Raw genomic sequence first — 13,919 nt, forward strand, 5'->3', positions numbered from 1 at the left:
TCCTCTGCGGGATGAGAACCTGTGAGGACATCAGGGAAGGCTCTCTCCATGCGTTCCATTTCCTTCCCCAGCTCCTTAACAATACTTAGCAGGAGAGATCAAGATTCTCTGCTTTCAGGGTCTGAGGGAGAGCGGAAGTCAGAAGCCAGGCAGGTAGGGAGGTGTGGTAAAACACAGAAAGCCAGTGGAAGGAGGGTGGTGGAGCTAAGGTGGTAGGTAGAGAGATAAGTCCATCCCAAGGAGTTTATTTCCAGTCGGGGAGACAGTTGGTGCACGTCAGCAGATGGAAAGGAGTCATAGTGGGAGTGGCTAGAGATAAAGAGCAGCGGAGGAGGACAAGAGATGGGAAGGGTTGGAGGGTTTGGAGGCAGAGTCACAGTCAGGCTTGGGAAGCCCAGAGTGGTGGGAAGAAGGAAAGGGTGGAATAAGAGGTTGAAGGGTCAGAGGCAGGGAAGAGTTCTTATGGGCGGTTGGGAAATATTGGCAAGCTGCTGGGCAGAGAGCGGGCAGAGGAGGGTGAGGTGTCAGGAGGGAGCAGGAGGAGGAAAAGAGACGCCACGCTTTGGAAGCACTAGAAAGAACTGACATGGAGGAGCTCAGTGCAGGCCTGGGACATTGCCCAAGGGCACTCAGCAGCCTGGATGCAGTCACAGAAGCAGCAGATGCAGAGGGAGGGGATTAAAGGGCAGGCAGAGCAGCAGGAGAGGGAGACACGGGAATCAAGAGAGGAGCTGTGAGAAATGAAAGGTTGATGGAATCAACTGAGAGGAGAGAAGTCGGGTGTGTGTGTGTGGAAGGGAAGAGGAGGCTGAGAGCAGCAACGAGGTCAGCCTAGAGATCGTGAAAGGAGCGATGGGGCCAAAGGGAGGAGACGTGCTGAAATACAGCAGGTGGGGATCATGGAGAGAGCTCCGAGACGGAGATCAGAGCTTCAGGAAAGAAGCAAGAGGCAATGGAATTGGGTCAGTTACCTCTGTAATGGTGCAGGCTCCTGGGATGAGTGGAGGGGATGGAGGAGACAGAAAGAAAGAGATCCACACACTGAATCCAGACAAAGCCTTAGAACAATGACTCAGATTTCCCTCAGTCCTATAACCATCCCAACACTCTTCTGGACTGGGTTTTTCTCCTCCCTTACCAGAGCTCCTCTACTTCCCTTCCCTTTATTCTTTTCCTAGATACATTTGTAGAAACCATATTTCCACTGACTCCTTCCCTCTCTCACACCATCCACCCACACCCTCTCCTCCTTATCCAGGAATGTGGTAAATTCTTCCTCACATGGGATCTCTAGATCAAGTTCTATCTTCTCTGCTTCAGCCACAGGTTTCTGGGCTTGAAGCAGGAATGAAATCTCTGACCTGTGCTATACAGAAGCTCAGACTAGATCAGGGGTGGCCAACACCTGAGAAGGAGACAGAATTTACCAATGTACATTGCCCAAGAGCCACAGTAATACGTCAGCAGCCCCCACATCATCTCCCCACCCCCCCACTCCCAGCGCCTCCCACTCACCGGCAGCCCCACTGATCAGCACCTCCCCCTCCCTCCCCACACCTCCCAGTCAGCTGTTTCGTGATGTTCAGGAGGCTCGGGAGGGAGAGGGGGGAAGAGCGAGGGCATGGCAGGCTCAGGGGAGGGCACGGGAAGGTGTGGAGTGGGGGCAGGGCCTGGGGCAGAGCAGGGGGTTGAGCAGGGAGCACCCTCCGGCACATTGGAAAGTTGGCACCTGTAGCTCCAGCCCCGGAGTCGGTGCCTAAACAAGGAGCCGCATATTAACTTCTGAAGAGCCGCATGTGGCTCTGGTTGGCCACCCCTGGACTAGATCATCATCATGGTCCCTGCTTTTCTTAGAATCTGTAAATCTATGAATTTCTCTCTCTCTCTCTCTTTCGTCTCCCATATTTGATTTCTAGAAGATCCAACCTCACTTCCTGCCCCTGCAAAGTTCAATTTTCAAGTCCTTTATAAGCTCTTCTTTTAGTCACTGGCTTGCTTTCTTGTTCTAGACTTCCCTTTGAAATCATACACTTGCATTTATGCTTTTTACTCTTGGGTCCCCCCAGTGTAGGATGGAGTATGTAGGATGTATATTTTAGGTGTTGGGGCATGTGAAAAGATGCCTGCTTGTCTGGCAAGGAAAGAGAACAGCCAGGTGAAAAGCTGAGCCAGCAATCGGATCAGATAAATAACGGGGTCAGCAATCCAATCAGGTAACAACCGAGTTGGCAAACTAATCTTAGTGCTAGACAGAAAGGTGTTTATACAATATAGAATGAATAATTTTGTAACAGTGTATTTAAGGCGAGCACCGAATATGGGGGTCACTTGCGTTTAACCCTGTGCTGTGCCCTGGTTCGATGAACCAATCACTCACTGAAGCAGAAAATAAATGACATACTTCTTCAGCACAGGAGTCTGTCTGTGAACCTGTGCCCCCTGCGTGGTGGGAAGAACCGTTCAACACCCAGCATTGTCCTTCTTATTTCCACCTTTCCCTTGGTACCTCCCTCTGCGGGGCCTCTTCCTACTAACTGCCTCGGTTTCCTACCATTAGATGTGTCACAGTAAAATGCCCTATGATTCCAGCTTCCCATGTTCCCCTTCCTTAGGAGCTGAAGCCCCAAGAGATCCTTTCCGCACTGGCTCTCCCCTGTGCTCAGCTCTGTGACTCTATGACTCTTAATTGGTTAATACCAAACGCAAGTGACTGTGCCTTTCGCTGTATTCTTCACCTTGCCAAACAAGAGGCACAGTGAATGAGATCTGTGCTGAGAGGCCCCAGCTAGCCACCCTCCCTGGTCTTAAAAGCCAGTGTAGTCTTAGCCCCATGAGTGTTCCTCCATATTAACCATGCTGCTTTCTGTGGCCACCTGTTGTTACCCAGCACTAATACAGCGCCTCCCTTTGGTGGCCTTTATGAACAGGTTTCACTGCACACATCAGTGGAGTTTATATTAAATCTCCATTGATGCCCCCTGGTTTGGCTGCATCCACCTCAGATATCTTGGTATTTCAAATCACCAGGATGCTAAGCACCAGATCCAGTACCTTTTCTGTCTCCACTATCTCTTGGCTAAGGGCCTGGTCTTTGCTTTTATTCTGATTTGATCTGGGCCAGAGACTCGTCGGGCACTGTTATTTCCTTTCTCACTCAGAAAGGGACTCAGAGTGTCCATGCTGTCGTTTTCTTCTCTTGCCATCTAGATTTCACTAGAAGGTGACTCCCTTGTCCCCTAGCACAGGCATATGCCTGGCTCTCTCCTCCTATGTAGAGCATGGCCTTCAGAATCAATAGGCCAGCTTTCCTGGCTGTCTCCCATTGGTTCCACAACACCAGTGGGGCCATCATCCCTGCACGCAGCTTGTCCAGTTCATCTTGTTTGCCTCCAGGCTTGTGGCACTTGCATACGGCACTGCTGTACTCTGCTCCCCTTACCTTACCCCCGCATTGTCTGTGCCTTATCTGCTGCGCTGGACACGGTGTATTTGGTAAAGCCTGATCCTGCCGCCAGCCCTGTGAGTCCCCCATGAGCCTTCACCATGTTGTCCATATTCAAGGTGCAATTGGGGCTCTCTGGAGGTGCAGCACATACCGGTGCGGCCCAGGAGAGGAGGCTCTGCCTTATTCCAGGCTGCTCTAAGGGCGAGTGTGCAATGGAGGCAGGACCTCCCCGGATGCCCATGGCAGCAGCACTGGCTAGAATCCCCCCAGCTCTACTCCCTCCGGCCTCTGACACGTTCCTCCCAGCCCCAGTGTGCTCCCTGCATGAGGGCTCCATGGCAACCTGATGCAGTGCCTATCCTGGGGGCATTCTCCCATAGCCAGCCCCGTTATACTGCTGCAGCAGCATTTGGGGGACGGGCTGGGGGAAATCGCTTCCTCCTCCCGAAAAGGAAATGAAATCTATCACTTTTCCCAGAAGAGAGCCGACGTAACAAGCCCAGCTAGTAGTGAACCAGCCAGGGTGAAGGCTTTCAAATCCAGGCAGTCCCCTCTCACCATTAAAAACAACCCAATCCTCCATGAATCCAACCCCTCCTCTCTACTTCATCTTCACTTAGATTAGCTCCCTGCCTGGATCATCAGCTATTTTCCCATCCCTAGGCCACGTACAGTAGGGGCTGATGCATACATGAAGTGCTGCTCTTTACTGGCTGGAATGTGCTGCAGGTTCTTTGTACTAAGCTATTGGAGCAGCTCCTGTAGCTCACAAGATAGGAGCGTCTCTTTTGGGAGAGGAATTCTAATCCCTGAGCCACAGGTGGTCAGCAAGCTTGGAGTCTTCAGCCATGGACTGAGAGAAGATCTACGCCCCTCCCTGTCCCCAGAAGTCACCCTGACACTGTCAAATTTTCGCTCTTATTTACACTTACAATGTATAAGAGAGAAAAGCTCTGATGCTTCCGTGAATACCATACAGCAACATGAACTGCTTGGTGGTAGGGAAAAATTTCCACCATGGGCAGTCAATTCCGAGAGGTTTTTTGCATCTGTGTCTGAAGCTTTTGCTACGGGCCATTCTCAAAGACAGGATACCGGTCCAAGCAGAGCACTGCTCTGGTGCAGTATCTTATGTCCAACATGGATCTGGTCTGGATGCCCCTCTCTAGTGTCCTTCACTTCGACCAGTGAACCCTAGTAACCCATAACAGAGTCATCTACCCCAGAGCTGATGGCACAAAGCAGTGAGGGCTGACCTCTCGCTGTGTGGCGAGTCTCGCAGTGAATCCACCGAATCCCTGTATTGCATCGTGGGTCTTCTCGAGTCCTCCACGCAATACGCAGCTCCTCGCCGGGTGCGGGCCTCGACGCAGGCAGGGCTGTTGCATTTACTGGTTCCCACTGAAGACAGCATCATACCAGACTGCGAATCAGAAGTCAGGCTCTCCGTCCGGTCCAAGCTCCATGTGTGGCTTTCCTGCCTGCAGAGCAAACCACAGATCAACAACAGTCAGGGAGAATTTCTGCCATGTCCTGCTACACCACACCTGTTCCTTCAGGCAGTCTGTGGCTTGGAGTCATTCTGAAGGAAGGTTAGAAATCCACACTCTGTATTCACTTTGCTTCTCTCTCTAAAAGCAATGTGTTTAACTGGGGGGTGGGGGGTGATTTGCAAAACTTGGCCTTCACTTGTTTTGTCCACAATGAATTTGGGTGCAACTGCTTGTGGGCACACGGGAGGACAAACAAATGCCTGACTGCCTTATGGCAAGTGCAGATCAGGCAACTGGAGTCAATGAAGTTATGCCAGCAGAGAATTAGGTGCTGGGGTTCACAGGGATGCCGGAGCAGAAAAACTGTCCCGATCCAAAGAACTTGTTAATTATGGTTAAACCCAGGCCTACTCTCAGGTGCAACCATCAACTGCATTTACAACTTCAAATGGTGTTCTGGTTCGAAAAGAGGAGGAGTGAAATGGCAGCTTCACATTCAACTCATCTGCTCTGGGTGTGTCTTCAAGAACATTTGCTCATGGCAGTTTACTCAGAAAGACAGAGTTTTAGAGATCAAGCACCAATTCATGACAGTATTTTGGTGCCTTGTGGGATTTACAAATGCCTAAGTGAGTTGGGCACCTAACTCCCATTGACTTTTGATGGGAGTAAGGCACTTTGGAAATCCCAATAGATATCTGCCCGTCAGAAGGCCTAACCATTGTGAAATGAGTGAAAAACATGTAATGAGACCATGTAAATCGGGGTTGTGCATGCACATATACTTTTGTACACACAACTCAGGATTGCACATGTCTATTGTGTAATTTGTGTGTGCAACTCATGAATGCACAATAGCTGAAAAATATTAGGTCTAAATCACCAAGCTCTGAGGACTGAATAATAGAATAGCCACACTGCTAGAGTAACTTATGTAAGAGAACGTTTTCTAAAAAAGTCAACATTTTGCCTTCTGGTCCTTTTTCTCCAAACACTTGGAATGCAAAGGATTCATCAACATCTACCAAACACTAAAGTTACACTGGTGGACAACTGGTGTAAGTGAGATCAGAATCAGACCTGACATCTTTTACCTTGCAGATGAACACATCTGGTCTGGTGCAATTGACCAATGGGACATAAATATGGACCTCAGAGTGTCATCTTACAATCATGTTTTAATGTTGAGTGCACCTTCAAAGAACCGACTTCAGTTACTGGCATAAGCACAGTATTCACTGGAACCACTGAAGGGGAAGAAACAGAGGATTCACAAAGAGAAAGTGTCCATCTACTCTTAGCCCTGCTCCAGGGCATTTGAAGATGCAATCCAGGGTTTTCCTGGACACTATAAAAATGGAAAAGATTAATTTATAATTGGAAATGCGCTTCAAAAAGGTAAAAGGCTCTGCTTCATGGATGCGCTGTTTCTTCCACCTTGACCCTCTCCTGTTAACAAGAACTATTGCTATTTCACTGATGACCTAACATCGCACAAGATATTGAGACCCAGATTTTCAAGCCAGCTGCAGAATGACCTCCATATCTGTAGGTGCAAAGTGCAAACATAAGCATCTGCACCAACATTTTTTCGCCTGTAACAAGTTGCATGAACAAGTTTTTATTGATGCAAAATTGCACCTGCTAAATGGGACCCCAATTTTGAAAGTTTAGACCTAAATGTTTAACAGTATTTATAGCCCTCTCTTCTTATACATCACAGGTATGTATAGGAGAATATTTCTAAACACAAGTGAAATATGCATTAGTATATATAAAATATGCAGGCAACTGCCTGTGCAAAATACACATCTGTGTGTGCTTCATGGATTAATGTATGTGTAGATACACTTAACTGTTCTGTGTACAACTTCCTGTTTGTGTAGATTGTGAAGATACAACATAGTTTTCCATGTTCAAAGTTTTGCTCTAAATGCTTCACAGCAGTCATGTTCAGGAGCAACTATCCATGCACAGACATACAAAGCACATTTGCCACGACAGGGTCACCAGACGGCCATAGTTCATAGTTTTGAGATCATAGGTCAGAATTCTGACATTTAAAAATGGAAACCACAAGAGAGAGCTCCAAACCAAACCCCAGAATCCAAACACTCTTGACATTGCAGAGCTCCTCAGATCTGAATCTGGATCCAGATCTGTATTTTGTAAATGCCCCCTGAATACCTCTGAAATTTGGATTCTTCAAAACTTGGATCTGAATCCAAATTTTGCAGCTCTAGTACTACATAAAGTATTTAGAAAGAGGATAGCAGTATGCAAATGAGATAAAGGGTAAAGTTTTCAAAAGCGTCTTAAGAGCCTAAGTCCCATCTTCAAAAGTGACTTATGAACTTAAGGGCCAGACTTTTATAGGTATTTAGGTGCATAATGATGCAGATAGGAGAGCACCTAATCTGCACTTTAGAAAAGCTCATTTTGAACCTTTAAGCACCTAAATACCTTCAAAAATCTGGCCCTACATCCTTTTTGTAAATGGAACTTAGGAGCTTCTGAAAATTTTTTCCTTCAGTACTTTTGAAAATTTTACCCAAAGTCTAGTGTATGCTGATTATCTGAGGTATATATGTTCCAAACCCCACAGCTAAAAAGAATTTCTCCAAAACTATCACAAAATCAAACTCCATGTAGAATAATCTTCAGTGTTTTTCTCTCGTGCATCTATTTTCTCTGTGTCACTCGAAGTGACAGAATATTGCAAACACTCATGAGCAGTGAACAAGCAGGTGAAAAGAAAAACATTTGGTATTTGCTCTGATTTAAGAAATGGTTTTCTTGCTACACTCTTGAGATATTCTTGCAGGAACAGGATGGATGTGTGTGGGGGGATGGGGGACGGCACACTCACCTCTGGCTTGAAGTTGGAGTGGCTGTGGAGCAATGGTGAGATGGGGAGCAGGAATGACTTCCTGAAAACGTCGTCTCTGTTTCCCTCCGTATCACATGGTCAGTGGCAGAAACGTTTTTAGAAATATACTGTAATAAAGAGAGTCCCAAACATCAGGCAACTGCTCATTGATTGACTGGGGCGGGGAGGGGTTTCGCCTTCCTCTGCAGCCTGGGGCATGGGTCACTTGCAGGTTTAAACTAGTGAAGATGGTGGATTCTCGGTAACTTGATTTGCGGACTTCAGTAACTCAGCCCAAGGTTAGAGGTCTATCACAGGAGTGGCTGGGCAAGGTTCTGGGGTCTGATATGCAGGTGGTCAGACTAGATTTTCATGATCAGTGGTTCTCAACCAGAGATCCGGGGCCCTCTGGGAGCCTGGGAGCAGGTTTCAGGGGATCCGCCAGGCAGGGCCAGCATTAGACTTGCTCGGACCCGCGGCAGAAAGCCAAAGCCCCACTGCATGGGGATGAAGTCCAGGGCCCTGAGCCCTGCCACCTGGGGTTGAAGCAGAAGCCTGAGCAACTTAGCTTTGAGGGCCCCTGTGGCTTGGGGTCCCAAGCAATTGCCCTGCTTGCTGCCCCCTAACACCGGCCCTGGCTTTTATATGCAGAAAACCAGTCGTTGTGGCACAGGCGGGCCGTGGAGTTTTTATAGCATGTTGGGGGGGGCCTCAGAAAGAAAAAGGTTGAGGACCCCGATCATGATGGTCCCTTGTGGCCTTAATGCTTATGAGTCTCTATATCAAACCACGTAACAAGTACATGATCACATGGCATCTGTGTCCAGTTTTAAGAGCTGAGAAGAACAGCAGCGGCCAGAAGGTTAAAAAGTAGTGGTTGTTCTGTGGCGCTGTTCTGGGTTCTTCAATATGTCAAGGAGAGGCTGCAACATGGGAACTATGAAAGGGTGTTGATGAATGTTGAGGGCCTTGGAGACATGGTGCTTAGTCTGTATATGTATACCAATATGGTCCCTGACCTGGCAATGGTCAACCACAGCTCTTGCATGGGTTATTCCTACTCACAGCATAAACAGATTTTGAAAGGTTTTGTGTGGGGCCGCAGCCTGGGAAGGCACTATTGCTGCTTTTTGCAGATTCTCTTTCTGTCTGTATTCATGCCTGTCTGTCTACCTAGCTCCCGACTCCTCTGTCTGTGCTTGGCACTTGTGCAGCTGACAAGGGACCCGTTATACCTATCTCCAGGAGCCAGCAAGAACTGGTCCATTATGTATCATACACGGGATGGCATATAAATTATCACATACAAAAAAATGTTAATACAATGTGAAGGTTGCAAAGCTGAGCACTCAAAAGTTAGGAAATGCTGGAGCGCTGGCACAGGAAAGAATCCCGTCCTGTGTCTTTACTCATCATGGATCTGGTTGCCTCCCACTTTCATTTTTTTTCAAATGCCCCAAATCAACATAATCACATTCATAGTCCCACTGAATTTAAGGGAACTTACCCACACACATTAAACTGAGCATGTGCTTAAGTGCTTTGCTGGATCAGAGCCTATGGTCTTAAATTGTGCCCATCAGTGTGGCGTCTGAGCACCCCAATGGGACTTACTACCTTGAGCAAAGTGCTACTGATTAGAAGCAACAGTGGCAGAATAAGGCCCTACCTAAAGTGCCATGCACACCTATGGCTCTTCAAGATAACAGCCTCACCCTCACCAGCCACGTAGTCCATGGTATTTGTAGTGGTCCAGAATGTTGCATTTTGGGATATTGTCAATGAACAGAAAATACCAGGAGCATTTCACAGAGTGGCAGAGAATTAAATATGATTAGTTCATACATTTCTGTCCTAAACCCAGCCCAAGTGGTTTTCCATTTTTAAAAAACAAATTTCCATTCAATTTCAGCTTTTAACATCAAATTCTTAATGTTACATCTAAACGAAAACACTGGCTGAAAAAAGGCATTCAATACACTTCTGCACTGCCTTATACCAAAGCAACTTACATCAGCCATCTGAATTTCCTCCGGATCCAGTTGGGGGTGACTGGGGCCGTTGGCAAGGCTCCGGTTCGGATGGGCGGGACACATATTTTGCCGTAAATGGTTATGCATTTGTTTTCGTTGTTTTCTAAAAATGCACAAAGGAGAAATGAATTCATAGGGTTTACTTAGAATTCTAATATCTCCTTGGACTCTTCACACCCAAAGAACTGTAGGGGTGTCAGACAATAAGGAGGACAAGGCCATGCTTCGAATTCATATCTCAGAGACACTTTCAGCACGCTGTAGCTCAGGGCAATGGAAATAAACTAGTATAAAAGCAAAATACTCAATCCCCTGCCCCCATTTCTTCCTCCGGCCCCCAGAGTGAAATGGGTTGGCGCTGTGCTCTGTACTGAAAAGCATTTCAAGCAGGTAGCCACAATGCTGCTGTGAACCCAGATGTGTGGAAAAGAATGTTCTGACAAGCTGTCACCCCTGGCATGAGATTGCTGGGGAGAGACCTGCACTTTGCTCCTGGAGATTCAGCAGATGGATACCTTTGCCTTATTCTCTCAGGTCCAGATCCTCAAAGGTATTTAGGCTCCTAACTTCCACTAAAATCAGATTAGGAGCTAAAACTCCTTACAGACCTGGGCAGGGATAGACTCTGTCCATAGCTTAGCGTGGGGTTCTCTTTGTGCAGCCTGAGTCGCAGAAGCTTGTCTCCACTGCATATCCTGGGCCAACATCACAGCTGGGAGAAACATGGTCAAAATTCTAAGTATAACATCCCTGAGCTAACTTCTGAAGCCTTTACAGAGGGCCAGAGCCACATATGCCTTTAAGGCATGGCCCACAGGAAGGCATGGTATGGGGATGCACCAACGCAGGAAGATCATCAGGATGCATGTCTGGGCACAGCTGATTCCCCCACTGCCCAGGCCCGGCTAACCCAGCCGGTGCAACAGATCAGCAGGGACATGTTCCCATTTCCCTCTCACCCATGCACAGGTAGGAGGTAGGAGTTTTTCCACAGTGGAGATGACGTGAAAACTGACTTAGGACTTCCGGGTTTGTTCCATTATTTCTACCTGGGCAAATGAGAGACGTGTGTTTGAAACCTTCAGTAACCAAGTGAATATCTGTATTAATAATAAGATTGTTTTGTCCTTTTGGCTGAGACTCTCAAACTGATTAAGCCTCACACACCTCCTGCGTGGCAGAGAGGTATTATTGTCCCCATTTTCAGATGGCAAAAAACTAAGGTACGGAGAAGTTACATGAGTTCCTTATGGCGACCTCACAGCAAATCAGAGTCAAAGTGTTAACTCTCAGCCTTCAAGCCTACCACTATGCAATACAAGCCAATGTGTGACAAATGGTCGCAATGTGGAACATCTGGGTTTTGTTGCACGTCACACCATAACAGACAGGTTATAATGGTGAAACCCATTTTTAAAAATGTTTCCTCCCTCTGTGAATTAAATAAACTAGTAGTTTTTAAAAAGAAAATTCACAGTTTTGTAGATTCCAGAATGGACCATGGTGGTCATCTTAGTCCAACTGTCTACACAACACAGGCCAGAGAACTTCCCCAAAATAATTCCTAGAGCAGATCTTTTATAAAAATATCCATTCTGGATTTAAAAATTGACAATGATGGAGAATACTCCATGACCCTTGGTCAATTGTTCCAATGGTTGATTACCCTCACTAGTAACATTTTACACCTCACTTCCAGTCTGAATTTGTCTAGGTTCAGCTTCCAGCCTCTAGCTTCAACTTTCAGCTGCGTGCAACCAAGAGAACTCACTATGTGGGCTGTCAATGAGGTCTGATCCCAGGACCCTCAGACCTCTACACCTGAGCTAAAGGAGAGACTGTTATATTCTGTGAGGAGCAGCAACTGAAGGGGGACCGAGGTGAACACACACTTTGCTAACAGGTTGTACAGCCATTTTCTAGACAGCAGCAGAATGCTGGGAATCAGGAATGCTGGGTTCTGTTGCTGGCTCTGGGAGAGAAGTGTGGCTAGTGGTTAGAGCAATGGTTGGTTAGAGAAGGCCAGCCAGGCACATAGATCTGGCATATTAATTAGGCAAGGGAGTGTGGTTTTGAATGAGACTTGGATTTGCATATTAGAGACCGGTGTTCTAGTCCCAATTTTGCCTGCAATGACCTCATGCAATCTCTCAGTTAACTTATTTGTAAAATGAAGGGAATTATATTTGATTGTCTTCTACGAAAGCTTATGAAGCCTTGCTCAACAGTAATTGTTATGAAATTCACTGAAATATAACCAATCATCAGCGGAGATGAGACCAGAAGTCACGATCACCTAGGTTCCAGCATAATGGATTTTTCCCAATGCTACAGGGAGTCTTCTTCTCTCATCCACAGGACATTGCCTGACTTAGCAAAATGGGGTTGATTCAGCTGAAATGCAGAATGTCTGCACAATCTGGTATACCTATGAGCTCTACCCAGGGTCAGGCATAGAGAGAGTTTTGATTTCCACTCCCCTGCCCTATTAGACCTTGCATTTTCTCTGGTGTAAGTGAGAAGCACAGTACAGCATCTCCTTTGAGTATTATCTTAGGTCAGTAAGTGCCATAGCTAGAAGCGTGAACCCAAAGCTTGAATATTGCTGTTAGATTTGACTTGTTTGCCGGTACTCACTTGGTTTTACAGTAAGCGACCACACATACTATTCCAACCACAAGCAATGCAACGCAGATCCCAGTGATGGTTAAAACTCTCTTCTGATAGAGCTCTTCAGCTTCTGCAAAGGTTAGAAAAATATACTAATTAAAAATGTACTCCAGTGAAAATAATGTGTTCTGAACACACAAATAGCAGCAGAATCCAACCGATGTAGACTAGTCATCAAGAGATCTCAAAGTGTTCCGTGGTCCGGTTCTGATAAGCACCCAAAGGCTTGGATGATTATCCCAAACCTCCCCAAACACACTGAGATCTCCTACCATTCTCTCCTCCTCTTCTCTTGGCTTCCTCCTTCTGCCCAGGAATGCCTCCCTTCTGCACCCCAGCAAACTTATCATTGTCCCCTCTCCTCCCCATAACAGCTCTGTGACCTCTAGTCATGATCTCTAATAGCTTCACAACTCTTCTCTTTCCTTTCCAGCAGATTCCCCAGGTGCCTTGGTAATCCAATAAACAGGACCCTGACCATATCCACTGAGACAATCAGGATCCAGACACTCCAAGGGGAGAACGGAGGGTCTGAACCCCAAAGAATAAGCAGCTGAACCAACTGGTGGTATACAATGTTATTGTGTATACAAATATGCCAAGTCAGGTCTTTTATGAAAGCTTGTAATGTTCTAACTTGATGGTCCTTAGGAGATACATAGACAGAATGGGATTAGAAATGTATGTAATTATGTATCTAGACTAGTATGCTCATGACCAGAACTACAATTTCAAGCACAGAACAGGGACGGCTCCTCCTAAACCAGTTGTTTACACAGAACTTACTTCAAGTACCCATCCATTGTACAGCCAGGAAGAGACAATGGTGGACCATTAGCATGGAGGGAAAACACTGAAACAACTTAAAATTAAAAAAAACACCAAACCCCAGTCTTGGAAAACTGCTAAGTCTACACTTAAACCACTACAGCGGGACAGCTGTACTGCTTCAGTGTAACTACCCCCTGCAATGACGAGGGTGACCAGATGTCCCAATTTTATAGGGACATTCCCGATATTTGGGGGTTTGTCTTATAAAGGTGCCTATTACCTCCCACCTGCATCCTGATTTTTCACACTTGCTATCTGGTCACCCCAGCAATAATGGGAGGGGTTCTCCGGTCACTGTAGCTAACCCACCTTCCCAAGGTGTGGTAACTAGGTCAATGGAAGAATTCTTGCATTGACCTACTGCTGTCTACACTGGGAGCTAGGTCAGCTTAACTACGTAGCTTGGGGTGTGGATTTTTCACACCTCTGAGCTACATAGCTGGGTCCACTTAATTTTTTAATGTAGACCCTGCCTAGGAGAGAAGGAATTTCCCCTTCATGAATCACCACAGTCTGAGAGAAAGACAAAAAAACTGCAAACCCTTAAAATAGAGGGCTTTTGAAGTGAGGACACCCAA

The 13,919-nt window shown here is 46.7% G+C and overlaps 1 protein-coding gene across 3 annotated transcripts in view; it reads right to left on the reverse strand.

Annotated features, from left to right (window-relative positions):
• NRG2 (neuregulin 2) overlaps window positions 1-13,919 on the reverse strand; it is a 306,149-nt gene that overhangs the window by 7,043 nt on the left and 285,187 nt on the right. For all 3 annotated transcript variants that reach the window (XM_074960739.1, XM_074960738.1, XM_074960740.1), the window contains 4 exons: window positions 12,478-12,580; window positions 9,820-9,943; window positions 7,808-7,935; window positions 4,702-4,926 (listed from right to left, as the gene is read on the reverse strand). In XM_074960739.1, coding sequence (XP_074816840.1) covers window positions 4,702-4,926; window positions 7,808-7,935; window positions 9,820-9,943; window positions 12,478-12,580 — 580 coding nt within the window. The remainder of the gene's footprint in view (window positions 1-4,701; window positions 4,927-7,807; window positions 7,936-9,819; window positions 9,944-12,477; window positions 12,581-13,919) is intronic.

Source organism: Natator depressus, chromosome 8 (assembly GCF_965152275.1).
Source record: "Natator depressus isolate rNatDep1 chromosome 8, rNatDep2.hap1, whole genome shotgun sequence".
Classification (NCBI taxonomy): Eukaryota; Metazoa; Chordata; order Testudines; family Cheloniidae; genus Natator; species Natator depressus.